The sequence below is a fragment of the Apus apus genome, chromosome 1, assembly GCF_020740795.1.
Source record: "Apus apus isolate bApuApu2 chromosome 1, bApuApu2.pri.cur, whole genome shotgun sequence".
Classification (NCBI taxonomy): Eukaryota; Metazoa; Chordata; class Aves; order Apodiformes; family Apodidae; genus Apus; species Apus apus.
Window position 1 is genome coordinate 147,256,596 of NC_067282.1, and position 27,295 is coordinate 147,283,890.

General features: G+C 38.7%; 1 protein-coding gene and 1 long non-coding RNA gene across 2 annotated transcripts in view; one reads left to right on the forward strand and one right to left on the reverse strand.

The window, feature by feature from the left end:
- Positions 1–1,495: 1,495 nt before the first annotated feature.
- LOC127396360 (uncharacterized) lies at positions 1,496–27,276 on the reverse strand. The gene is made up of 4 exons (XR_007891988.1): positions 27,173–27,276; positions 5,666–5,704; positions 3,528–3,636; positions 1,496–1,630 (listed from the first exon to the last, which is right to left on the reverse strand). It is a non-coding gene; the product is annotated as an uncharacterized LOC127396360 (long non-coding RNA).
- The window catches only part of MYBPC1 (myosin binding protein C1), a 77,636-nt gene continuing 61,215 nt past the window's right edge, over positions 10,875–27,295 (forward strand). The window contains exon 1 of the mRNA XM_051643971.1: positions 10,875–10,991. Coding sequence (XP_051499931.1) covers positions 10,967–10,991 — 25 coding nt within the window. The 5' untranslated portion in view covers positions 10,875–10,966. The remainder of the gene's footprint in view (positions 10,992–27,295) is intronic.

Genomic DNA, 27,295 nt, shown 5'->3' on the forward strand with positions numbered 1-27,295 from the left:
GGAGTCTTGTAGATATGGAATTACCTCTTATCTGGTTTGTAACTCTTTCATCATTCTTCCTTAAGTTCTTATTGTCCTGAAACATTAACTCCCTCTGAATCAAGATTATGTGTGTGTCAGTAGACTTACAGACATCTGACTATCAAGACAAAGACTGCCTTATCCTGAGATTTATACAACCTCCCACATCAGGAAAAAATTAACCCATATGGTGTGCCACTGGTGTGGAAAGAGGAAGAAGATACATGGGAGTTTCACTTTCTAATCCATTGTATTATTTGTTCAGTTCCTAGGGATGCCATGTTAATTTCATTTGGTGGTCTTCTCTCAGCTAAATTATTTTTATTATCACCAGCAAAACAAAATGGAGATTTCCAACATTTTCCTCAGTTCTTTAGGTATGAGAAGTACAACAGAGAATGACAATGGTAGAGGATGGGATTAGAAATTTTGGTCTGCATATCAACTATGAAGCAGTATAAACTTTATTGGCATACCTACTAATTTTTATTAGAAAAGGACAAGGATTTTAAAAACCAGGAACCTGAACTTCAGTTCTTAAGCCCATATTCAAATTACTGTGGCTAACTTTGACAGTGCTGCATAGACTGCAGCTTCCTGTGACAAATTAGGGCTCCTAGAAAGAATTAAATTCAAATAATCAGTTTCATAAGCCATCTTTAAATTCTGGGGGTTTTTTCCTTCTTTTTTTTTTTTTTAAACCATGTACAAGCATATGCAGGAAATTATGTGACATTCACTAACGTGACATTTATCTCTATTCATAATGTTTAATGCCAAGGAAAAATGATAGTGCTACACATAGCCTACTGGCTGATCCTTTTGACATTGCAGAAATCTGATAGTTTGGTTTTTTTCCCTCTATTTTTATACTTCTCTGCAGCTTGATCCTTGGAAAAACCACATGACAGAAAATAATTGCTGAACACTAACAAAAGAAACAACAGAGGGTGAGAGATTTGAGACAGGAGATAGGAGTGAGCAGAAATATGAAGGAGAGACTTTAAAGTCTCTCCTGGAGTACACTGCAAGACCCTAGACAAGTTAGTCAGGTGGCTGCTGGTGAACCTAGCAAGATGGTTTAAGAAAAGGCCATTTTCTGGTAGTCCCAAGTACAGAACAGCCTGCCAATATGCAACAGAACCTGAGGGTGCTCCTGTTCCCCTTCATTGGATCACTGCTAAATCTATCCATTATGGCCCAAGGAGAGTGAGAAGAAACTAGCTGAGATGATAGTAACTGCTTAAACTGCTAACCCATACCTGTGAGAAGGCAGTAGTAGAGAGAACGTTGAGTACTGTCCGGCTGACATGGCCAAAATTCCTGTAGGAAGGGTTCATTGTGTGACTCACAAAGAAGAAATATGACTGACAGTCTGGCATTGTGGCTGGCTCCTACTGGGCAAGGCAAGCGATGCACTGCTGCTGTGTGCCTGAGAAGTTTATATCAAAAAAACCAGCTATATAAAGGATCATTTTACCATATTATTTTTTATTATTTTTATTTTTAATTTATCACTTGAAAGAAAAAAGTTTGTCATACTTGTTTAGGTGTCAGCAGATGGCACAAAGTCTTCTTGCTTCTGCAGTTCACATGCCAGGAATAAGTCCTGTAGAAGCAAACCACGAGAGTTATTGAATTGGTAATAAGAAAGCAGTGATGGTAAAGTGCACAAATGCTTCTCAGTACCATTTGGGCTTCTCATATGTTTGTATTGTTATGGTTCCAGACTGCTAATACCTTAAGCCTCAGGCTCTAACTTGAGCCGGAAGGGTTTATTTTTGGAAGAAGAATTTTTCCCATAGATGAGTGCCTGCAATACCAACATTTTTTTATTTTTTATTTTTTTTTTTAATAAGCCGTACAGTAAAAAACTTAGGCTAAACTGAAAAGATTTGGCCCAAGATGTTACTGTACCACTGAGAAAAGCATAGTCAGAACCCAGACTGTGAAGTCCATGCTCTCAGATGCATTGCATTCCCAATGGAATGGTTAGGAGGTGGCAGTGGAGAAGAAATAGAGCTGACTGGCTTATGTAAGCACAGATGAAAGAGTTTGGTTGATGTGCAATTCTGTGGGTGCACAGCCATTGCAAAGGTGAAAAGCCAAAGTGAGCTGATCTGCTGTGGCCACTCAGGAAGAAGCTGCACAAGCCCTGGTACACATGGGGCAGCACCTGGGAGAAGCCTGTGGAAGGGAGGGGGAGTACATGACAGGACTCACTTTGAGCCATTCAAGGTATTGTAGTTATAAGCCCAACAATCTTTCATAACCATTAATCTCTGTGAAGGATACACTGAGTAGGGTGCTCTGGAGTTCTACACTGGAGAACTGTCATGTGGGCTGGTCACCAGTGAAATCCAAAATACGAGACATCTTATCCTAAAAATTATTTCTGCATTCTAAAATCCATTTGATAAGGCTTCAGCTACCTAAACATACGTGTGTAGCACCATCAGAGGTGCCTGAAGTTACTTAGACAATCACATGGAAGAGAAGGACTTGACACCAGACTTACTGATGATCCACATGCTGTGCAGGGGCCACAGGAGGCCATGACAGATACCAGAGGGCACTCTCAGGTGGCTGCATGTGATCGTGTTTAAGTAACTGACCTGTGCCCGAGGACTAGATCTCCACTGGTGGCACTGGTGGGAAAGATGTCTTCAGATGCAGAAGTTGACACTGCACTCACTAAAATGTAGTTGCAAGAGGTGTCACCCAAAAAGTCAAAAGCAAGTGTCTGTTCTGAACTTTATACATGCAACCCAGGGCAAAAGTGAAGTATATCTCCATGGGATTTCTCTTTCAGGGTTCACAGATCCAGAAAGCAGCATATACCTTAGACTAGGAGCCAAGGACAAAGACCCTTATCTCTGTTTATTCCTTTATATATAAGATATTCTTTCTAGCCTCCTTCCACCAGGCTGCTTGGGAAGTCGAATTAACACAATAAGTCCTTGTTAATTGCTTCTAGTAGTCTTTATAAATCTGGAATCTTAATATTTCATGTCACTTTTTGAGTTACAGCCTATTTTTAAAATTCATGTCTGAAGTTCTTAAAAAATGTCAAGTCAGGATCTTTCACATACAAGAAAATCTCCCCATTGCTCATTTAAAAAACGTCACACATTTCCAGCCCAGTGCTGACTCAGAGTGAATAGAGGTTACAAAGACTTTGAAAATACCAGGAGAAACCAGTACTACATTCCTGTTAAAGCCTGGTGAAGCTAGTGTGGTGCCACCATGGTCATGTCATTCAGCCATATTAAGTGTGTTACATAAAAGATGACATTTGTTCATGGAGAAAGGGAGTATGATGTTCCTTTCATTCTATAATGTACATTGGAAGAAGGTAAACCTTCAGCACCTGTTAAGTTCAAGGGCAACCACAAAGTTATGAGGACTGGTCAAGCTCATAAAGCAAATGGCAAAAACTCAATAACCCTGATTTCTTAGAGAGAAGGTAAAGGCCTCCATCAAAGCAGAGATTCATGGCTAATTACCTCAGGTTTGCTTTGTGCTCCCAGTGGATGGTGCTGCTTTTTCAGTTCTGTCCCTCACAGCTCACATTCACTCTCCTCAGTAAATCAGAGGGACCCTGCTGGTGGTTCACTGAAGATTGAAAGGAATTCAATTTATTTCATCCAATACAAATGAAAAAATATTTGAATAAATTAAAGAAAAATCTGTCTCTACTCAAGAGATGCTTTTGGAATTCAGAGATTAATATGCAGTGCTTCATCTATATCTCAATCATCTTCCAGAATAGGAAGCGGATGTTTATGAACTGTAGACCTCTGACACAACAAGGGTATAATTTCCTGTTAAACCTAACACTATGTGTGTGTAGGTTGCAGCTAAGAAGGACAGTCCCACTGCCCTGCCTGCAGCTGTGTGCTCCTGTTGCCTCATATCTAGAGATCACAAGGCTTCTGGAGAGCACAGCTTCAGCAGGCTAAGCCAGCTGAAACCAAGTACCTCCTGCTCCAGATGAGGAGGGTTCACGTATATCAGTTATCTGAACTGACTCATCCTGCATAGTCACCAGGTCCAACTCAAGGAAGGAGTTCTTCTAGTTGAGGGAGGAGGAAGAGAAAAAGGAGGGGAGAATGGGCCAGTCCTGCTAGCAGCTGTCTGCAGCTGCACTGGCTTATGTGTCTTAGGAAACTGTACCATTAAAATGTCAAACAAATTAGCCCAGTGTATTATGTTGTTATAATTATACTGCAGTTATGCTAAGAACAAATTATTTAATAGATAAAAGACAATACCTGCCCCAGAACTTGATACCTTTTATTCCATCTATTTTTATGCCACAGTATTTTTTAGGCACTATAAACAGTAATAATATATCATAGTAGCAACTGAAATTAAGGTTCCACTGTGCAGTTATTAATGCACACTCCAGAGGATCTTTAAGGAAACAAAGAAGGTATGAAGATAGTTATAGCGTAAAATAATGAGTTATCACTCCCACATTACAAAGAGAGGACTAAGGTGCACCTCAGTTAAGGAATCTGCTTATGATGATGTGCATGAACTCCTTTGGACATCTGGGAATTGAATGTATTTCTGTTAAATACCTTTATAGAGCGTTCATTATATAGCACAGGTGACCTTAGGTGGTGGCAATCTGGATACAAATAGACACTTCAACAACACTTCCAGGCTAATAAATAGTTACAGTGAATTTTATAGTTTTATTTCCAGCCCCTCTGTGGTTGAGACTTGGATGCTTTTCTTCAAACACTGATGAATTGTGACACTTGGATTTACATAATTAATTCTGAATTGTTGAATTATTTATCTACCTTTATGAAGTGTTAAAGTTTGCAAGACTGCAATATTTAAAATTCTAAAGGAGACTAAGTGAAGTTTTCTAATATCAAAATCAACTTCAGTTTGGAGGCTTGTGACAATTTTAACATAGAAGACTGTTATTGTATAAGCACTAATTACAAACTCTATCTTTGCCATTGTAATGACTTTAAAACTGTCTCAGAAACATTAATCAAGGTTACTCAGAATCCCCTGCAGTAGCATTTCCCATAATACAGAGGGTGCATCTTTGGGCACAAGAGGTACCTGCAGAATTTTGAGACTGAAACACACTAATTGTAACCAGTGGGGAAGCAGACTTGGAAAATATAGTTTGGGAAAATCTGTGCTGTTTGGGGGATAATTCTGGATTTCAGGAATTTGCAGGGCAGAATTTCTACATGCGTGTTCATGAAATTCTGCAGACTTCTAACAGGACAGATCAAACACACTGAAAATTATTTAAAATTAATCCATCAAGTTCAATTCTGAAATGCTACACTCAAATCCAAAAACACACAAATAATGCAATTCTGAATGAGAACCTGAGATAAGAGTCCTAGGTTTATAATGACAAAGGGGCGTTTTCCTCAACCCAAGCCTCATTGGCCAGTGCTGGAGACACCACACCAGCATGATGCACCATAATCTGCTGGGGGAAATCATGTGCTCTTCGTGAACTACTGCCGGAAATTTCACATGCTTAATGAACAGATCAAATCAGGGCTGGAGGAACTTCTGTTTGTTACTCTGCATCAGACATTCACAATTAGACAGTTCTCAGGACAATGGAACATGTAAACCCAGCATGGGTCTTGCTTACCTAGGCATAGCTCAGGTGAGGAGCTGCTCCCAGTTTCACCTGTGGAAGAAAGAACAAAAATCTGGGCAGCAATGCCTCTTTCCTCTGCTGGCTGCAGGGTCCTCTTTCAAGTTTCCTCTTAAAAACAGAGTGAAAAAAGCTCTGGCTCTCTTGAAGTCAGTGGCAAAATTCCAGTCACTTTTTAGCAACCTTCATCCTAATTTTTTCTGATTGATTCAGCCCAGCAGTCAGCAGAAAGAAGCTGCTCTCCTTCCTTCTGCCTTTTCCCTGCTGCCCTGACCTAGGGACTAGCTCTTGACTTTGGTTCAGAGTGCTTCAGTGAGCTGGAATTTACTGTCAGAAAGGAAACACTGACTGCTATAGGACACCATGGGGCATGTGTTGCTTACACAGTAATGTCACCCTTTGGGTCATTGTAAGGCAGAAGGTAAAGCTGGCAAGTGGTGTTTATCTGTCAACGACATCTTGTGCATGCCTTGAAGTGTTGCCAAGCCGACTGTCTTGGAAGAAAAATGCAATCTAGGCTTTAAAGTTTAATCTTCCTTCGTCTTGCTACATAAAGTAAGATCCCATTTGTGGATGCTACATTTATACAGAAAGTATTTCTCATCACTTCTCAACCAAGGTCATGGCTCATTTACATGGCAGAAAAGTAGGGTGCATGACAGAGTAGGAAAGTAATTTTTTCTGGCAAGTCTATAGTGCAAGGCTGTGATGAAACTGAGCTGGCCAGATAAATCCAGGTGTCTTTTCATCAACACTAGTAAATTAAGCAGGGATGTCAGACAAAAAGTACTGTTTCCACAAATTAAATGGGGACTCAAAAAGTAACAGAAAGCCTGAGATGCAGTATTCTTCCATGCTGAAGAATTTTCCTCATTTGCAAAAGTACAAGTTGAGTGTTTTTCAGCTGTACGATTTGTCTTATACTTACCAGTGTGGTAGAAATAAAAATCATTTAATTGTTATTTTTATTGGAAGAGAAGAAAAAATGCTCTGCGGATTGTTAGTGACATAAAAATAAATAAATTCACCAAAATCTATAATGTCCTGTACTAAACATTATATGTGGCAAAGGCAGAATCTGAGCACAAAAGAATGTTGCTATGATGCGATTCTGCTGAAGACATGGAGAAAACCATTTTCAGGCCTGGTGCCTGGTGGGAGGAGGTGTAGGATCGTCAGACCTCATTCCAGCATTCCCCTGGAGAAGTGTGTTTCTGGGTTCCTCCTGATGGGAAGGAAGACTCCTCTGCTGCTGGGTATTATACTTCTGCCTTGGGCACCACAAATGTTCCATAGAGGCTCCAAAGCTCCAAACATTAAAACTGGTTAAAATGGCTTTCTGTTACATAAGACTTCAAAAATTTGGATTCTTCATTAGTATGAAACAAAGCTGCTGTTCATTTTTTAATGAAAAAGCACAGACACACCAGGGTTTTGGGGGTTATTTTCAGATTTTGTCCTGTGTGGCCTGGGAACCCTTTCTCATTCTCATCTAAACTGATCATTTTGCCCAGCATTCTTATTCCAATAGACCATATTTTTTCAATATCAATGAAATCTTTCAGTGGAATATTCTTAAACAGTTTCACTGAATATTTGTCTCTGAGGTCTTCTGAGAATGTCCTGATCCTTTGGCTTGGTGACGAGACAAAGGTTTTTCTCTGTTAACAAACAGCCAGTGACTTACTAGAATAGAGACTGAAGTAAATTAGTTCAGTCCTAGGAATAGCAGCAAATATGAAGTTATAGATGCAGATTTAGCAGCTGCAAGAACAAATAAAGGCTTTGGATGTTTGACCAAGTGATTTTATTAAAAACAAATGAGAGAGAATGATTTAATAATCTTATGCCTTGTTTAGCTGCTGTTTGGAAACTGCCCAAGGAGCTGTACAGAGTTAAAATAAGATACTCATATTTTGGGAGGAGACCACAGAAGATTAATTGAATCAGGCATGGAAAGAACTCAAAGAACTTAGCATGTTTGGCCCCTGAACTGGCTGAGTAGAGGACTTATGGTGGTACTCTAATGCCATACTACAATGGGGATAATTTTGTTCAGAAGATGTTCACCTGATGGAAGGGCAAGATACACTGTCACAAGACAACTTATGGAAGGAGAATATCAAATTATGAGAAGAACTGTTTCCATCCAGAGGCATGAGGCAGGCTGTGCAAACAGGGGTGTGTTTAGCAATAGCGTAAGTTAATGAAAGGATGACTCAGAAAACCGCAGCCTCTAGTTCTATCTACTGAGGTATAGGAGGTGGACTAGAAGCAAGATGGAGCTCAGGTCTCTCCATGTCATTATTTCTGTGAAGGGTCCAGCTCAGTCATTCATCAAGTAAGCTGAGTCAGAAGGTGCTTTGTGGCCTTTTCTCTTGCTCAGGAGTTGTGTGTGTTCAGCACAGAGGAGCTAAAAGCTTCCTCTTCTGACAGCTCCTTCACAAGATCTCTTGCAATCAAACCAGGTGAATTATTATCGTACACAAAGAAGTAGAGCAGGACAATAGGAAAAAAAGTTATTTAAAATATGAACTTCATAAAATAAGTAGATAAATGCATTTATTAACAGAGACTGTGCATGTTGGATGTATGGATAATTGTTTAGACATTTTTGCAATCCATGAAGCATAAGCTTAAGGATGATCAAAATGGAAAAAACCCAAAGAGAGCAAGCAAACCTGAAGAAAATGCCAAGTGTTTCCTTCTTATCTGTTTTTTTCCTTCTATATTAACCATTATTAAAGCTGCATGGACAGCTCTTGGCCAAAATCAACATCTCTCCTGTATTCAGTGATAAGGTAAGTTTGGTGACTACCATGCATGCCACAGATGTGGAAAAGAACTGTAAGAAGGCAAGCTGTGAATGACATGTATGCAGTAGCACCAAAGTACTAAGAACTGTTACAGCACAAGAAAAATGGGGTCAACATTGTGACAACATTTGTGCAGGAAGAAAAATAACCTGAAATTACTAGATTGTCTTAGATTGGAGTATGAAGTATCTGCAGGTTCTTGAGGTACAGACTCAGCTGGGAATTAGACTGAAACACAAAATATAGCTTGCTTACTTAGGAAATAAACTGCTTTCCCTTTCACTGCTAGTGCTAAAGTGCACTGAGAAATCCCAGTCTAAATTTATCTCAGTGGCATCTTTTATAATATCATTAAAAAAAAAAAAAAAAACACAACAAAAAAACAGTACAGGAAATTTTCAAGACTGGATTTTTTTGTCAGATTGGAAGAGAACATAATATGAAACACGATTAATTATACAAGTATAACGTAAGGGTAGGAAAGCGTAACAGGTTGAGCAAATTTTGAAATGATTGCTAGTCCACAGTTTCAATTTATTTCATTCAGTGAACAGCCTGTCACTTGCACTCTCAGCTGGCCTTTACAAAACAGACATCTCAGGAAAAACACATTTCTCCACACACTACAGTGTTTCGTGCTTTTTTTCTACCCGCTTTTCTTCTTCCCTTGCTGCCTAGCAGTGATTATAGAGTCAACTGAGTTTTCCTACCTATCTCTATACCAGTAAATAAAGCTGGGCTAAGACACAGGTTCAAGTGTTTTCCTGTTCCAGACATTAAAGCATTCAGTGCCTGGGTGTGAGCAGAAGAAAGGGGAACAAGAAAAAATTACCTCTGCAGTGTTACTGGGTCTGTTCATGCACTGATTACCCACTGCCACCACATTTGTACACAAAAGGGCAAAACCCCATTACTTATTCAAGGCAGTGTTTTGCTTTTCAGGGACAGGAATAATTTCAGTGATACAAGGAGTTTAACCTAGATAGTGATATAAAATAAAGGAGGAATATAGTTTTAACATTCCTTCTTTGCGTTCTTCTAGGCAGGGGTCTTACCTTTATATTTTGTAGGTGGATGAATCAGTCAAATAATAAAGCATCACAATGAGTTGAGCAGAAAAAGCTGGGTATTGGTCTCTCAAAAAAAAAAAAAGAATGAAATGCACATCCCTTATAAGGTGTCTATAAAATGGCTAAATAGCCAGAAAACAACAGCTTGTAGAGGAAAAAATTGTGCATTTGCTATAGGATAAACAGGCACATGACCAGTATTATATCTCTAACTCCTTTTCAATGATGTAAAATATGTTTTCCAAAACACTTGTATGTAGTTAGAGAGTGTGCAGTCTGTCTAGGAGCCTGGCTTTTATTGATATGTGATAATGACACAAACATTTGTTCTAATACATGAAATCCTGAAGGACCAGTTCATCTGTTGTTCTAATCACTACAGTTTTGTCTCAAAATCCTAAACAGGCATAAGAAAATAAATTGTAGTGCCCCCTGATTAACTTGACCTACATTTCTATAGCCTACATATTCATAGTTTAAGTAGGAGTTTCAGAGGAGGGCAGCCCGGTGGCTCAGTTTAGTGGTTCAGTGTGTGTGCTACAGATAGGATTTCCATTCCTTCTGTCTGGTTTCCTGGCTTGGCAAAGGCAAGGAGTGCTGCATCTCCTCGATGAGTGGAAAAGAGACTATCTCATCTCTCAGCAGTGACCTCTCCAGTTAATGAGCTAGCAGTGCTGAAAGGAACATTGCAGTGTTTATCGAAGCTAAAATGAGGACAGCTAAAGGAAAGGACCCAAGAAAGTCTAGCAAATGTGATCAGCACAATACGGAGGGTCCTCACTGCTCCAAACAGGAACATAATAATCCTTTTTTCTTCATTAATATTGCAAAGTACTTCTCACTCCATCTTTGCACAACACTTTCTCTTAAAGGGAGGACCAGCTGTTTCACTGCAGGGAAACTGTCCACACTTATTAGTCCCTTTTATGTTGTGGGAAAAGGCACAAATATATACAGGTTGCTCCTGTAAGTTCTGCAGGCAGGAAGGGCTCTTTAAGTGACAGGGTGGCAGTCAATTTGTCAACCTCTGTCTGCGTGTGTATGCATGTCTGCATGTTACAGAGAGAGAGGCAGAGAGCAAGCGGTGCAGCTGAATTTAGAAAATTATAGATGTTCTCATCAGCCCCATGCAATGCAGCAGAGATTCCTTCCAAAAGCCAAGGGAGCAGAGGCTGCAGACAACAGATGGGAGAGGGGTTCCCATAACTGTCAATTTTCAAAGTGTTTGCATTGAAAAGAGAGGAGGTGCTATTTTGATTGATATTTCAGTCGCAGTATATAAAGCAGAGGAATTCTTCTTACCCTCTGCTTGTCATACTGATCTGCATACCCTCTCAGCTGGACTTGGGGCTACTACTTACTGCATCTGAAAGGCTGAAACTCACTGGGAATAAAGAATTCTTGTAACAATGCCGGAACCCACTAAGAAGGATGGTAAGCATAACAAAAATTACCTGAACATTTCTTAATTACAGGAATGATGTGTGTGCACATACAAAATATCTTTTAGACCCCCTAGCACATTAGCAATGGGTAGTATCTAAGAGTGATAGCTGTTTAACATCATTGTGTCATTACAGATCACTGAACCTTTTTAACTAAGAAATTACTTTCAGATAGGGGCAGGTAGCACATAACTATTTTGGCCTCCAGCTATTTGAAACAATAAACAATGGCTTTGCAGAGATATTGAGAAACTAATTGATTGGGCAAATGCTGCATTCACTTTTGAAGATTGCAGATTTTTTGTAGTGCAATTAGGGGTTCTCTATAGCTGAGATATCTAGGCTCTGGAAAACAGGGAATAAACATTATTATAAGTTATTGAATACAAAGGATGTGTTCATGAAACAATTTTAAGGTTCTGATGAAAATATATTCTATATGTCTAATGCATAAGTGAAGAATGTAGTAAGGTGGGGTTTTTTACAATTCAAACTGAAATGATACATTTTGCCGCACTACAGAAATTATTATTTTATATTTAAGAAGGATAGTTCAAGGAAGAAATACTGCCCCCGTTTGTGGTACTGTTATGTTCATAGCAAGGAAACTGAGTACATAGTCTGCTAGTGAGAGACAGCATTGTCCGTTTGAGGCTGCCCAAACAGGCATAAAACATTCAGGGTATATTAATTAACAACTTTTTTAAAGCTAGCATTTGTTACTATTTTGAAAATTTAAGCTGAGTAAACTTCTTGTATTTGCATTACTTCTGTAGCCCTTCTTTTATTTTTCTTTAACAGTTAGACATTTTGATAAGAATTTTTTATTACTATTGTCCAACATTGACAATATACATAGCTTCTGCAAAGACATAAATGTGCAAACTGTATGTGCTTTGCAAGTGTTGGCAAACAATACCTATATAAACAGGTTCCCTAATGCATGCCCAAATGCAAAACTGAATTTAACCTTAAAGATAATCTTGTGGAAAGGACATAAGTAATTAAACAGCATTCTGTTTCCATCAATTCTGAAAGATTCCATAGGCCTATATGTGTTGTTTGAATTAGTACATTTGATTTAATATCCACCTATCAAGAGCATTTTCTTTATTTTAACAGTCTTTTTGAAATATGTTCTGGTTTTGTGGAAACCGAGAGCACAGCAACTATCAGCAACATTAGTTTCAGCACCTTCTTGGGTTGGGGGCATATGAAAATTAAACTTTTTGCATGACTGAGTCTTAAGCAAGTAGTGTTGACAGACCAACATGATCATTTTACTTACTGGTCCTCCTTAGTGCTTGAGGACAATGATGGATGAAGTATCCTTCTGAAAATAGCTACACCAAGTGCATGTATTAATACGAGACCCTAATCCCCTATATCAAACCTAGAGCCAAGCCCCTTCTAGAGTGTCTTATTTGTAATTCAAATGATTTACACATGTATTAAGTGTCCTTTTTATTTGATCTGTTATTTGACTGCATATTACACAGTTTAATCAGAATGCATTCTATGGCTGCCAACCAAAAAAAAAACCCAACAAAAATATTTCTGGACTTTCAAAAATATGTGCTTTGTAGAAAATTTGTTAGGAGGCTCATGTTTCCAAAGGTCATTATTCTGTTTAGGACTAGTTCATTTCAAAGATGTTCTTACAATTCAGTGATTACAAATGCAGCTTTGTGGCTGTTTTACAAGATAGGTTTAGCAACTCTGAACAACATTATATTGACTGTGGAATAAATGTTATTTTATATGAGTTGATATTTGACAGCACATACAATAATGAAGCCTTCTGTCCTGTTTCCTGATAGAGGTAGAGTTCGCAAGTAGTAATAAGCTCTGGAAACGTGGTACTTATAGGTTGTTTGCTGGCTGTTCCTCACTGCACCCAGATTATTTGCAGTCAGTAGATTAGGGTAATAAACTGTTCATTTTACTGTACTTATGAGATTAGCTGCTTCCTAAAATTTTTTCATTGATCAAGAACTCACCTGAGCTAGTGGCAGTACTTGTATAGTAAGTACAACTACTTATTTGTGGCAGGAGTATTTGGTACCAATAATAGTACAATTCCACTGCTAAGACTGGTACTAGCTCTCCTAGTAAGACTTCAGAACCTGACATGCAATAGAAAACAAAGAAGACAAGAGGCTTCAGGGTTCTGTATCACACAAGCACCTAAGCCATACTCTTCTGACATTTCCAAAAGAAGCCATCTACATGAATGATCCCATGCCCCTTATTCCCATAGGTCTTGCCAGTTAAAAACAGCACACACAAGAGCCAGCAGATGAGACATCAGAAACTAACACTTGAATGTTAAGAAAATCTAAGGTTTGCATTTTATTGTCATTACAGTCTCTGAAGTAAATGTAGCTAGAATTTTCAGAGGCAGTGCTGCAGCAAGCTCCCAGGCTTTTTTTCTCAGGTCAAATGCTCTTTGAGTTATTTTAAGATCATTAGATTACCAAAGTGAGAAGTTTCCTGACTTGGTGAGAGTGTAGCCTCACAGTGCACACTTAACAAATAGGATCACCAAATTAAACACACTACTCAGCTAAGAGAAGGTTGCTGGAGCACTTCAGCCTAATGGAATTTGTCACTGTGGAAACAGGCTTCCATGCCTAATGATTTAAAGCCTTTATTGTTGTACTCCTAAAAAGTCAAAGTCCTAAATATTACATCAGCTGCAGCCTAGTTGAAGTATATGGTCATGTTGTTGTAAGATACTTTTATCTTAGCCTGTTCAAAATTTCATAATTGCAAGGATGCACCCCAGTGGATGACTGGGATGGAATTGTGGCACTGAAGATCTTTACCAGTGCATTTGAGTGGCCTTTATTTTTCCTGGTGGCTAATAAAACAACCCTTTCTCATAGAATTACGTCCTGTAATTTATTGCTTTCACTGAGTCAATCTTTCCTGTCTCCCTTTTCCTTTAACCAATACTCATGATGAGAGCTGCCATTAATTAGGTGCCCTCTTAAACTGTCACAGGCCATGGCATTTGGGCATGCTTTTGTAAAAGCGCCAAATCTCTCAAGAGCAACAGTTTCAAACTATTTGTGGGCATCATCCCACAGAGACAGGTGCAAGTCTGTCCCCCGTAGACAGCTCTGTAAATTCACCTTAATTATTCTCTCCAATCTAGGAAATAACTCACGGCCATGAGTTAAGTGACTATTTCCGATTTTAAGCCAAAACATTAATCAACTGTCTGCCAACTTATTTTCTAAGGGTTTGCAAGCTCAGCTTGAATAATGACTGGAACATCCACATATTGGCAAGGAATAAAAATTTAAAAATATCAGTGTGCCTACTCTAGACACTGTTTTAGTACAACTTTTTAAAATATCTAAACAGCATAGAAGTAAAAGTCATGAAGAAAACTGTGTGCAAATGCTGTTACAAGGACAATCTCTAAACTAACTTGTGAAAGGAGGCAAACAGATATATTAGTAGAGACTGCTTTGGAGATACGGGGACACTGTTCTCCCTGAAGAAGACCAGCTGAAATAGCCTTTACTGCCACAGGCTTTTAAACATGACTGATTTTGTTTCATTGCATGATTGTGCTGTAACTATATTATATAAATGTAAGACAAGTTTTATCACAGTTCATCATATAAATCATATAAATAGACATGTAGAGCAGCATTCCAATGAGAAATCAATATCATCATCAAAGTTGGATAAAAGTTAATTAATTTAAGATTTCTTTTAATATCATATTTTCAAGGGTAAACGATTTTTCAAAGGTGAAAAAGAAGATAAATGGAAATTCTGCTTTGGTATATTAATTTGGCTTGTGTCAAAATTAACACTGTTGATAGAAAATTTTCCTGAAAATTCAATAGCCTGGCATGTGAACATTGTATAACATTGCTCAGTGCTTCTCATGCAGAAGACTAGACCTGTGCAACCGTTTGATTATGGCACCAAACTGGGTAGTGCAGCTGCTGCTGTCCTTGCTGCATAGACACATACTTCAGTGAGGCGAAAGAGAAGCATACACACATCCATCTCCTGCCATCATCACCACCCCTCTGCAGGACTGACTGTAAAATGCATTCCCATTATTTCTAACTTCCTTCAGTCTTGGAGCCAAATCACACTTGAAGTCAGGCCCATACATATCATTTGCAAGCACTGTATTAGTCACAGGTAAATGAGTTTTGGTGGATGAAGAAAGGAGGAAACCCTAACCCCTTATCTTATTTTCCCCTTCAATTCTTTAGAAAGTTTCTCTTCATCACCTTTAGCTAATAAATTTAAAGCCCTCACAAACGAAAAGCAAACTTAGGCCTAACTGTTGTAATGAGATCTGTGAGGGTGGGCCCTGCTCCTATCCTGAGCCCTGTAGAACAGCGTCCTCCTGCACAGATCTTGTTGCACACTGGAAATTGAGTTGTTCTTAGGCTGCCTCTGCCCTCCCATTGTTAATTTCTACATGTTGCTCCTACACTTCCTTCTGAGATACCAGAGCATCTCAGATTTATCCTTTGACCTTCCGCCTCCACCACTCCTAAGTTTAAGACTACTATCCCTATCAGATTCATTACACCGGTAAAGAAACCCCCCCAAACTTGTTTTATTTTGGAGTTCATATGTTTTGTTTCTTATGGTGTAAATTGAAGGAACTGCATTGACACTTTTTCCTTATACAATTAATTGATTTTCATAGAATCCTAGGGGTTGGAAGGGACCTCGAAAGATCATCTAGTCCAACCCCCCCGCCAGAGCAGGGTCACCTAGAGTGCATCACACAGGAAGGTGTCCAGGCGGGTTTTGAATGTCTCCAGAGAAGGAGAAGGTTTTAATATAAGAGTAGAATAATGCAAGATTCATCTGCCTTACTGTTGTTCTTACTTGAGTTGGAAAGCTTGTCCACCCTGTGCAAAAAGCCCTGCATCTATGCATAGGAAAAATATTTACTATAGTCACACTAAAAGACAGAACTCATTGAGTTTAGGAGGAAAACAGGGAGTGGTATTTCAGTTGACCAGAGGGTGCTTTGTACTTGGCAAAACTGAAATTAGCAAATGTAGCCTTTGTGACTCCCTGTGCTGCACCTGTTGGGAAGATAAATAAAGGACTGCCCAGCTCTTTCCCCTCATACCTCCTAAATATATCACTTTAAGAGAGTTAAAAAAAAAACACAACAAAAACCAAACAAAAAACCCCAAGAAAATAAAATTTTTAAAACACAAAACAAACAAACAAAAACAAACAAACAAAACAAAAAAAAACAAACCCAACCAACATGCTACAGTAACCTTCTGTCCTACGAAAAACAGGATGAGTTTCTTCATGCTAATTCTGGGGATCTACCAAACAAGATGAGAAGGTCTGTAGTCTCACAGAAAAAAAAAAAAAAAAAAAAAAAAAGAGAGAGAACTAGAGAGACTTCAGTTATTGAAACACTAGTAGCCACCACACACTTTAAGGGTCCTTGGAAAATTTATTGTCCAAGGTATTTCATGTTTTATGAGGGGACATCCAAAGGGTTCCTTGAAGATGAAGAGCAAATCAAGTTTGAAAAGAAATTACCTGGAGAAATTTCCTTTGGGATAGGGTCAAATACTAGACTTGTCACTCAGGGAAAATGCAGAGATTCCAGTAAATTAGAGGTCCTAATTTAGAGTGAGGGGAAGGGGAAAAAAAAAAAAAAAAAAAAAAAAAAAAAGGTTGTTCTCATGCAGACACTAATCTGGCTTTGCACTGACTGTAAAAAACCTGTAAAACAAATGAGAGGACAAATAGGTAGAATCATTAGCTTCAGTTGTAATTATAGTTTTCTCAGTCCCACTGCAGACAGCTTTGTCTCTGGAGTCTGAGGAACTGTGTGGCTGAAAAACTGTCCCTTCTCTTCCCATCCAGCCCTCTCTGCTCTCAGTCACAACTGAAGTGCTGCTTCTGATGACACCAGAGAAAGGTTTCTCTTTTTCAGTGCTTTTAGGGAACCAGCATTTGAAGGCATTTTCCCGTCACTCCCTAAAAGAGTTTGACACACTTTATGACCACTAGGAGATTTTATTGCTCTGCTTTTACAAGTTGCTGGTGCCTTAGGAGTTAGGGAAGAGAGGCCTGATCTGACACGAATGTCCATGTTGGATCATTGAAAATTTTGTTAAGTTTGCAACCGTACAAAGATCTTAATGATCTTCACACTGTCGCAGGAGATCTCCAGGTTAGGAACCAGATACCCAAATGGAAGTGTGTGCAAGTGGCCCAGGTCATTACAGTGAATGGAGCATGGGCTGCTGCTCAGCTGACCAGCCAGCAGTTGCCTAAACATAGGTGCCCACTGCCATATGAGACCCTCTGAGCGACACCAAATACCCATTTTAGGCAGGAAGAGACAACTTGGGACCTATGGGAAATCTGCAATATGCTGCAGCAGCAGCTAGAGCCCAGAAGGGAATGCTACAGCACCTAAATGTCAGTGATCACCTGTGTTTAAAGAAATTAATAGAGCCATAAGAAGTTATTTTATGTTGAATAAAAATCTAATTCCATTTATTATAATGGTAGCTTGGACTCCTAGATCACAATGTAGAGACATTCATATGTCTCCTTTTTTTCTGAGTACCTTAATAATAAGATTGCAGAGTTATTCTCATTAAATTGTTCAATCAGTGTTTAAAGATTTTCTGCAATGGGTAGTTTTATAAGAAGATAAGGAGCAAATGTCACTCCAGCATTATTTGTATGTGGTACTAAGATACTCTCTCTCAATAAATGAGGAAGTACATTAAGCCCAGATTCCCTTGAGCGAGGCCTAGCTGGTTTTACTTGCTTTATTTTTCTAAGAAAGAGTGAATGTATTTTATTTCATGGCTAAGCTGAGTGTTTAAAGCAACTCAAAATTAAATTTCTTTTTGGCATCAATGAGAGGAAACTGAAAGTTGCATTCCAGTTCAAATCAATATTAATTCTTCTTTCTTTCTATGCCAGCTTATTCTCACTTCCTCCAACAGGTTTGTGCTGTCAGATGAATGGCTGGTTGCATCAAGGATATTTGTAGCCATGAGTAACAAGCCCTTTTCCTGTTAAATAATAAAGTGTTTTTGAATATTCTGCAACGTTTTCAACAAAACACATGTGGATTTAGAAAGCTGCATGAATTCCTATTTCAGGAATTTACTCTCCCTAATTTGTCATGTGTAGTTTTAGCTCATAGAGACCACTGAACCAGCAGGTGATTCAGCTAAGATGAAGATCCTAGCAGAAGAGACTGAGTTAGTCAAATTCCAGTTTTGTGTCCAACAGAATTATATGTCCTAGAAAACCACTCTAGCAAGCATGTTTTGGTAAAAGTTTCCATCAGTCTTAACTGCTTCCTGAGACACTTTAGGGGCAGAAAGACTCAAGTAGTATTAAGATAGATTTCTGCTCAGAGACCTCTCAGAACCCTAAAAAATGCAGCATTCACAAAATTGAGTGGTTTGCCTCTGGCTTGCCTCCCCTGTTACTGATGTCTGTATTTAGCCTAATGACACCTTCACAGACCAGTCAGTGGGACCTAGGCTAAGCAAGGCAGGATGTCTTATATCCACACATCTTAGAATTACTTCTTCTGAAGAAGACAAATCACATCTACAATCCTCTACTGCTTGGCCAAGTGCCTTTATGTATATTTTCAGTTTAAAGTGTCAAAATAACCTGTAACTTCTGCTGCAGTTAGCCATGCTGGTGTTAGATGTCATAATACTGAGATGATGCGTGCTCTGCCCTCTGGTAGTGCTAGATGGAGGTTAATTTAGGACATTAGACCTCCTGGAGTAGTGTCAGAAGGCTGTTGAACAGAAAGTCAAATATGGCACCATCTCAGAAAAGTTTCAAAATTCCAAAGAATACACCATCCTAAAAAAAAAAAATAAAAAAAAATGCTTCATGCTCTGCCTTGGAGTAAAATGGTTTGTTCCAAGAAAGGCATTTACAAATACAATGAATTGCAAGTTGGACAGTGCATGTGACTTGCATGCAGTGCTGAGAGTTGCAGTACCAGAACCTGGGAGTACAGCTGGATGATTCATTCCACAGTTTAGAGCACCCTCCGTATCCCATCTCCATGCTCCCAAAAGTGTGCTGACACTGCAGCAAGAGAAGAGTCCTGCTGTGTGTTGCAGCAATGGAACACATTCAAGAGAGTCATTGCCTTTCTTTCCCTGGAGATCAGGAAATATTACTTACATCATTTTCTGTTCCCTGGCCCTATTACTACTTGAAAATAGCATGTGATCTACTTCTTAAGGCAGTTGCCCTTATATGTGATGGCTCCAGCAAGTTATTTTGATCAGGTGATTATTACAAAAAGCTCTGTTCTAATTTAATTCTCTGTAGGATCAAATGGGGGTTTTAGTGAGCTCCTGAAAGTGTTGTTCAGTAGTACCATGATGCTTCCTGAGAGGGATCTGTATTAAAATTCACACTCATTACGACTCTGCAGGCTCAGAATAACTTCCTAATTTTGGTCATAAATGCCAAGAGTAGGTTACAGTCATACACAGATGAAGATTCCCTTTTCATACAGATATCTGTTTATAAATCCGTTCATAAATCTTAGCTTGGTGTGTGTAGATATAAATTGCAGAGACATTTGCTCACGTCTTGTTATTGAACCAACTAGGGGGAACATGTCGGGTAGGAGCTGAGCAAAAGCAGCTTACAAACAGATCAATTGGCTGCATTTTCTTGCACGGAAGCCATGCTTTGCTCAGCCAGCATGCAAACCCAGTCCAAAAGTGTTTTCTAAATTTTGTCTTCTCTCAAAGCTCTGAAGTTCTGATGAAATTAGACTGAACACGCAGCAAAGACTGAAAGACACCCCAAATGAAAAACTTACTGGTTCAGTTGGTGGGATAGGTCTTACTCCTTGATACTTACTTACTCCTTGATACTTACTTACTCTTGCATGCTAGCAGACTGGAAAGGGCAGAAAGACATAGCTTTTGAAGAGTTGTTGAATTCCAACCTTTAGGTAGTTTTGTGTTCACTTCCATAACTTTCTGCTATGAGATCTTTTCTGTGCAAGACAAATGCAGAAACTGTGGTCCTAGCACCAGTTCCAACTGTTCTAAGAAGGAAAGAAACTCCCACTTACCAGGCTGAGCTGATTTAAGGCTTCTCATTCTTATCTGTCCTGAAATAAAACATTTCCTACCATTTTCACACCTGAATGTGCACAGCATTGCTTTTCTGCTGTTTTTCATCAGGTTTATTAATTTCCAATACCACTAAAGCCTTGTTCCTAGCAAAAATTACAGAAAACATTTATTCCTGGTTATGTGGAGAGTATCTAGGAACAGTCACAGGAGAAATGCCATGCAGATGGAGTAATTCATTGACTAATACCCTCTGGGTCTCATGCTGTGATATTCATGTAGATAGAGATAATCATACACGTACTGTAGCGCCTTTGGTATCTTCTCGTTTTATAAGAACATAGTATCTAGGCCAAAAAGCTTATTTTAGACCCAAAGAGGAGCCGTAATACCAATGGAGGCTGTGGCTGCCACTCCTCCACAGATGCAGACTTCAGTGAAGGCACAGAGGGTCAGATGCCTGATGACATTTTTTCCATGGCATTCCCTCCAGCCTTACTAATCTTTCATCTAAGCTTTCCTTAGCCCTATTTTTAAAGGGGAAATCTGACCTCTGTCCTCTGCCCCTTTTTCTTTGCCCTTGTTTTGTTTTTCCGCATTTCGCAATGAAGATTTCTTTCTTACCCAACAGCTTTTTTAGGTGGAGACAATGTATGTTCAGCAAACTGTAACTGTTATTCACAATAGCATCTCAAATACATTTTGATGTCATGCTTTGTAAGAGCTTACTTTTATACATATCGCTTACTTATTTACTCATGCAAGCCCTCACGCTTTGTCTGCAAACATCCTGCTGTGATATTTTCCCTAAAGGCAAAGCTTAGTGATTTTTTTTAAGTGAAGGCCTTTAACTCTCACAGTTATCTTCATTGATGCTGCATGAGATAGAGAGGTAGAAAATAAAGCAGTATTAGCACAGAGGGATTTGTGTAATTTCGTATGCCTAACACCCACATGTGACTTTCATGCACACAAATAATGCAGCAACAGAGGTTTCCCTAGCGCCATAGGTCTCTGGGACCTTAGGTCTCCAGGACCTTAGATCTCCTAAAATTTTAACCTACAGAAAAAGTCCTTTCTCTTCACATGTGCAAAATACTCCTAAAGGTTTTTCAATACAATGCTGAATTGCCAGCATTTGAGCAACAATAAGTATTCGTATGCACACAAGCTTACAAAAAATGAAAACCCCAAAATCAGTACATAGAATTCCCACTAAATAAGTATATTTCTGAGTTTTAGGGTAACTTCTGATTCTTTTAGTGTTTGATATCAGCAACACTGCAACTCTGATACAAAGCTTTCCTGCATTGCCAATTATGGGGATTTTTTAAATTATTCTTCAACCTTAATTACAAGTAATCTTTACTTGGCATGTAAGGGAATATTTGCTCTCACAAAAAGTAGCAGCCCTGAATTTCATAGCCCATAAAAATGAATTGCCCTTACTAAACTGAGAAAGTGGATGCTACTACCATCTTTTTTGAGTGAGTTATTTTCCATAAACCAGATGACTGAAGAGTAGCACTGGGTAAGAAAAATCAGTAAGGAATGGATTATTTGTGATTAGCTACTTGGTAGTAGTACTTGGTGACCCTGTGTCAGGGTCCCTCCTTACAGTACCATTCTGTAAGATGCTGTCTTAAGACAAATTCTCAAGTGTAGATGACAGGAGAGTGCTGTTATCTGAAGGACGTCTGAGAAAACTCTTCCTTCCTGAACAGATTACAAGGTATCAGATTATCTATCACCCACTGTCAAATGGACTTGAAGCAAACGCCTTTCTTATTTGTTATTTGGACACAGTCATCACAACTTTCAGGCACAGTTGTAGTACATATTACTTTGACAAAGAGCTGATAACAAGCTGAGTAATTTAATCCTGGGGAATTCTCAATGTGTGCATGTTTGGGTTTGCCCTGACCCAAAGGGCAAAGATAAATTGGCAAAAGCTACAGAATAGGAATATGAGCAGAATTTAAGTTGTTGAATAATTTTATTCTCAAATTTGGTTAAAATAAAGCCTATCAGCACGTCTCAAATGCTGCCTTGTGATTTGCTGAAATAGTATGCATGAATCCAGCTGACTGCAGCTTTATGATAATATCCTCATTTTCCCCTAAGACTCAAATTCTCCAAGTGGAATGATTTCCCACTATCTGTGCATACTCATGGCTCACTGGACTAACCTGAGTGCACTGAACAACATGAGACATAGTCCTTCAGGGAAGACACTCCAGCTGTGCAGTTCATAAGATCCGTATTGTGATGGCCATTAAACAACACTGCAATGGATTTCTTTCATTCAGAGTGAAATATTTTAGGATAGCTCATCAAAATAACAGTGTTGCCATTTGGGTCAAGCAAAAGTGAAGACATTTTTCTAAATTAGGAAGCTGCTTCCTGAGCTGGTTTGGAAATTATCTGAACATTCTGAAAGGAAGGTTTTTGCAGGTTAAGTACTCATATCTTGAAATAACTGCTCTTTCAACTGGATTGCTGACTTTTATCCTATAATAAGAAGTGCAACTGTCATTGAGAATAGATTTTTAAATTTGAGGAATACATTACCTTCGTTTCTGAGCAGCAGTTCTTTGCTTTATGAAGTTCTTAATCCAATAAACTGGTCCATTTTATTTAGTTTTGCTTTCAGAAGAGAAGTTAGCATTACTTGATTATCTCTTGAACTAAATTAAAGTATTTACTTCCAGATAAAATTATTAACACACTATTGCAAGGAAGGATAGAAAACTGAGAATAAAATCTATATGTTGGCATACTTTTTTTATACTGGATCAAACTTTTCTGATGAGTGAAATAATTTATTTCAGTAACCACATAACAAAGGTTAATTAGATTTGGGTTATTTAAAACAAGAGTTTCATTTGGCTGGACTGGGAGTAAATTTGAAAGCTTGCTTTCTCATTAGCACCTGCTACAAAAAAAATTCGTACTATTTTACAGGCACATTAAACACATTAAAACATGTTGCACAGTAAATGAATCTAAAGAAATAAAAACTATGCTGTGCTCATGCAATTTGTGTTTATGCAGAAAAGACTGTCTCCTCAACACTGTAAGAAAACCAGGCTCCCTGCGGCTGTATCTTTTGTCTCTGCAATCAGTAAAAGGCAGATCACTGCATTTGGAGCTACAAGCCAGATCGCTAACTTAGCCTGAAGACAAGAATCTGACCTGCTCTGACTCCTCCCTGCTCTCTCAAAGTCAGAGTCACCCGTGGGGCTGGGAAGCCAGGCAGCAGAAGGAGACACAGGCAGGACTGTGAGCTGCCAGTGCCCCTCAAGGGTCACCAGCCGTGGAGACCACCAGGTTTAGCGTGAACCATTTCGCAGACCTTGCCGAGACCTTTTTAACATCCATTATAAAAAAGGCAGAGTGAATACTGATAGCTCAGCTTTAGTATAGGGAGAGTGATTCTGTAGAGCTTCCACCACCCCCTGCAGAAGTCAGTACTACCTGGTGAGATCAAGCAGAGTTAGGGCTTTCAGGTATGAAACTGTAATGAGGTTGAGAAGGCCAGATCAGCCATTTCAGGACTGTTTCATTGTTGGTCTAAAATGTAAAAAGAGCAACACTCCTTTTATCGTTTAGACATAGACACCCATCTGGTTGGCAGTATTTACACAGCGAGTTTTCCCCTTCTCCTGTTTAACTGGGGCCACATAGAAGAGAACCATGTAGTACATCATGTGAAGCAACATTAAAGAATGGCTCAGATGATTGAGAACAGGTAGGTGAATAACATAAAATTTCAGGAGCAGAGAGTAATTTCAGACTTACATCAATCAGTAAATAAACTGAGATGGTGCCATAATACAGGGAAGTTTGAGGGTTTCTATCACTAAGCTACCATCTATAAGTAGAATCTGACTCTGGGTGGAATTTCCACAAGTTTCACTATACAAATATTATGGGGAAAATACCCATTAATATTTTTTCAGTGACATTTAGGATTGCATACACCTCATTTTATAACAAGTTTTGCAATGATGGTTCGAAATAAAATGTTTTATTTCCAAACATGGAAATAAAACCTAACACATCATGATGTGAAATGAGAGATAAAACAATATAGCTACAAACAGACCAAGGCCTGGAAAATTTTTCAATGGGTTTGCAGGTACAGCTGCTCTGACAAAGCTTTTTAATAAAGGTACAGTTACGAAGGCAAACTGAATTACCTTAACAGCACAAGTCACTTTGGTAAACACGATAAAATATTTCAGCAAAATCCTTTTGCCATATAGATGTTGTAACTAGTAACATTTTGCCTACTAAATTTTGCAGGGTAGACAGCATCACAAAATTCCAGTTTTGGAAAAAAAAAAAAAAAAAAAAAAAAAGTTGTGTTTTTTTCTTTATTCGTTTGGGTTTTTTAGATGATGGAATAAGTTAGAAAACTGCAATTGTGAAATGCTTAATTGAAAAATATTTAGTAAAAAAATTCAACTGTGACCCTTAAATTGTAGTCTATGGCTAACCTGTGGGCTGTGAGATACAAGCATAAATACTCTTTTTTCTCTTAGATGCACAAGTGCTCATGAACTAACTTTTATGGATTGATTTCTTTGATATAAAGTATGAGAAGGAAGATACAACTGTAATACAAGCAGAATTTAATTACTCCATGTTGGCACCTTGTGGACTGTGTAGGTCAAAAATGAGTTTGAGAATGCATGGGAACTTGATAACTAGACTAAAGCCACCAACTTTATCTTTATTATCTATTTTAAATACTGTCAGCACTTGGCAGCCTTCTAGCTCCCAGTTACAGTACATACGCAACTTCAAGGCTGCCAAGGAAGCCTTGCACCATCTGATGAGGGTGCTGACTGCTGATGGCTGCCTCCTGCCTACCAGAAATTAAATACAGGGGGGTTTAATGCATGGATGACATAATCCTTTACTGGACAAACTACTTGAACAAATTTAGGAGATTATAGATAGGCAAACAGGTACTATATTTAAGAAACTACTTTTGTTCGAGGTTACAGTGCTCTTTAGAGATTAATTCCTAGATGAAAGCAAAGTTCTCAAGAGAAATGAGAAAGATGAGAAAGCTTACAAATTATCAGATTAGATTTAATAGCATCGTATAGGAAAATGGGAATTCCAAGGAAAACACACCAAACAAGCAATGGTTGCTTTATGCACTTCCATAGTTATGGATGGCAATGAAGACAAAATCTGGAGTCGCCAACTACACTGCAGCTTCCCAAATGGATTTATAAACTATTGCTTTGGTGTCTATTCCATTCCACAGAATTCACTATTACTAGGCTTTTGTTCCAACAGTTCATTCAGATTTTCAGTCCTTAAATCAGGGAATATTCTGCATTTATCATATGATGGCTTGATAAGATCCTGTGATCCATAAAATCCTTTATAATTGGAAGTATTTAGATAATTCTTCAACTGGAGATATTATAGGTGAGATTATATAATGGGACTAATTTTTTTTCTTTGTTTTGTTTTGGTGGTTTTTTTTTTCCTACAAGCTGAAATTTGTTAGGAATGGTTCTGAACTTTAATAATATGCAAAACTAAGTTTTTAAGCAAACCCTTTTTAAAGTTAATTTCTTCTCTAGTCCTTAGCTGAAGATACATCACTGGGTTATGATGCTTTTAATTATTGGAATATGAAAACAATTTCAGCTTCGGTGACCCTGCTGATTTGTTCATTTTGTTGCAATAAGAGTCATTATTTAACCTAAGGTAGCTTATTCAATGCCTAACCAGAAACAGTCACCATAAACTGAAACAGGCAGTCTCACCTGTCTACATCATCATTACAAGTGGCAATGGAAAATAGAAGTACATTAATAAATTTATCAGATTAGCTCCATCATCCTGTTGGCCACAATAATATTCCTCTAGGCAGCCACCAGAGCACCCATGCACATTCACTTTGGTCTTTTAGAACAACTTTTGCTCTCAGGACCTGCGACTGAAGTTTGTTTAGAACAGTTTATGGAGCTTTATTTTGAAAGTACCATAGAAACTGCCCATGGATCTTCATTAAAAACATAATTATTTCAGCTGGCGTTACAGTTTCCTGCTTCCACTCAGATTTCGAACCATCTGCGGAAGCTGCAGGCAAATTGTATTATTTGTCAGTGGAGACCTGAGACTCATGTGGCAGCAGCCAGATCCTGTCTGCGTGACTGTGCTCGGGTTTTGCAGAATGCTGAGTATTCCGCTCTTTATCAATAAGAATAGTATTTACTTCAATTTAAGCCCAAATGAACGCATTAGGAGTGCTTTTATTGATTACAAATGACTTTGAAACACGCTCTCTATTTCTCAGCTCATTTAATCTGGGATCTGCTAACAGTATTATTTCCCAGTAAAATGTTTATCGTGCTTGGGTAATCTCTATGGTTTTTTTGAGCAAGATCCTATATTCCAAAAGATTAGTCTATGGCTTTTAATTGCATCGCTGGTGCCACTGTGACATTTATACTGGCCTGGGTGAAGTGACCCATAAAAGATGTTCAAATTATTTTGAATCATTTCTCTTCTTCCCAGCACTATTTTTTGGCAGGTAACATAAGTAACACTGAAAGGAAGAAAAGCTTTACTGCTTTTCTCTGCTGATGATCTGGACATGAGGCCTGTCATACAGCTGTTCCACATCCTTGATCCTTCCCTGCCAGCCTATTTCAGTGGAGACTCTACCCTAGGAGAAAGGCATGCAGTACAACAGCAGTTCTCCTGTCTTGTAGGGGCAGCACACTGGGGACAATCCTTACACACAGCAACTGCTCAAGGCCTGGGGTGAGCCATGCTCTCTCCCCAAACTAGCATTTTGTCTATTTTTGTCTGACTAGCAGAGTCAGCACTTTAGGAATGCCTACGTAATAGTTATATTCGTCTGATCCCTTGAGACTATGTTCGCAAACTTAATCCAACTACTTAAATTTGACAGAAGTTGACAGGTCTTTGTGGCAAAAAGCATTAAGTGACCATCCTCGTGCTCTTTGACATATGAAAGTCACTTAATATGCTGCTGTTACACAGCCCGATATCGTACCTGTATCCATGATGATGCAGCTATAGTCCTGGTTTCCCTTTCAGGTAAATGGGAGCAAGCCCTCTGGTCAGACTGGGCAAGATCCTGAATCCCTGGGCTATTCAGACCAGAGTCTTGGCTAGG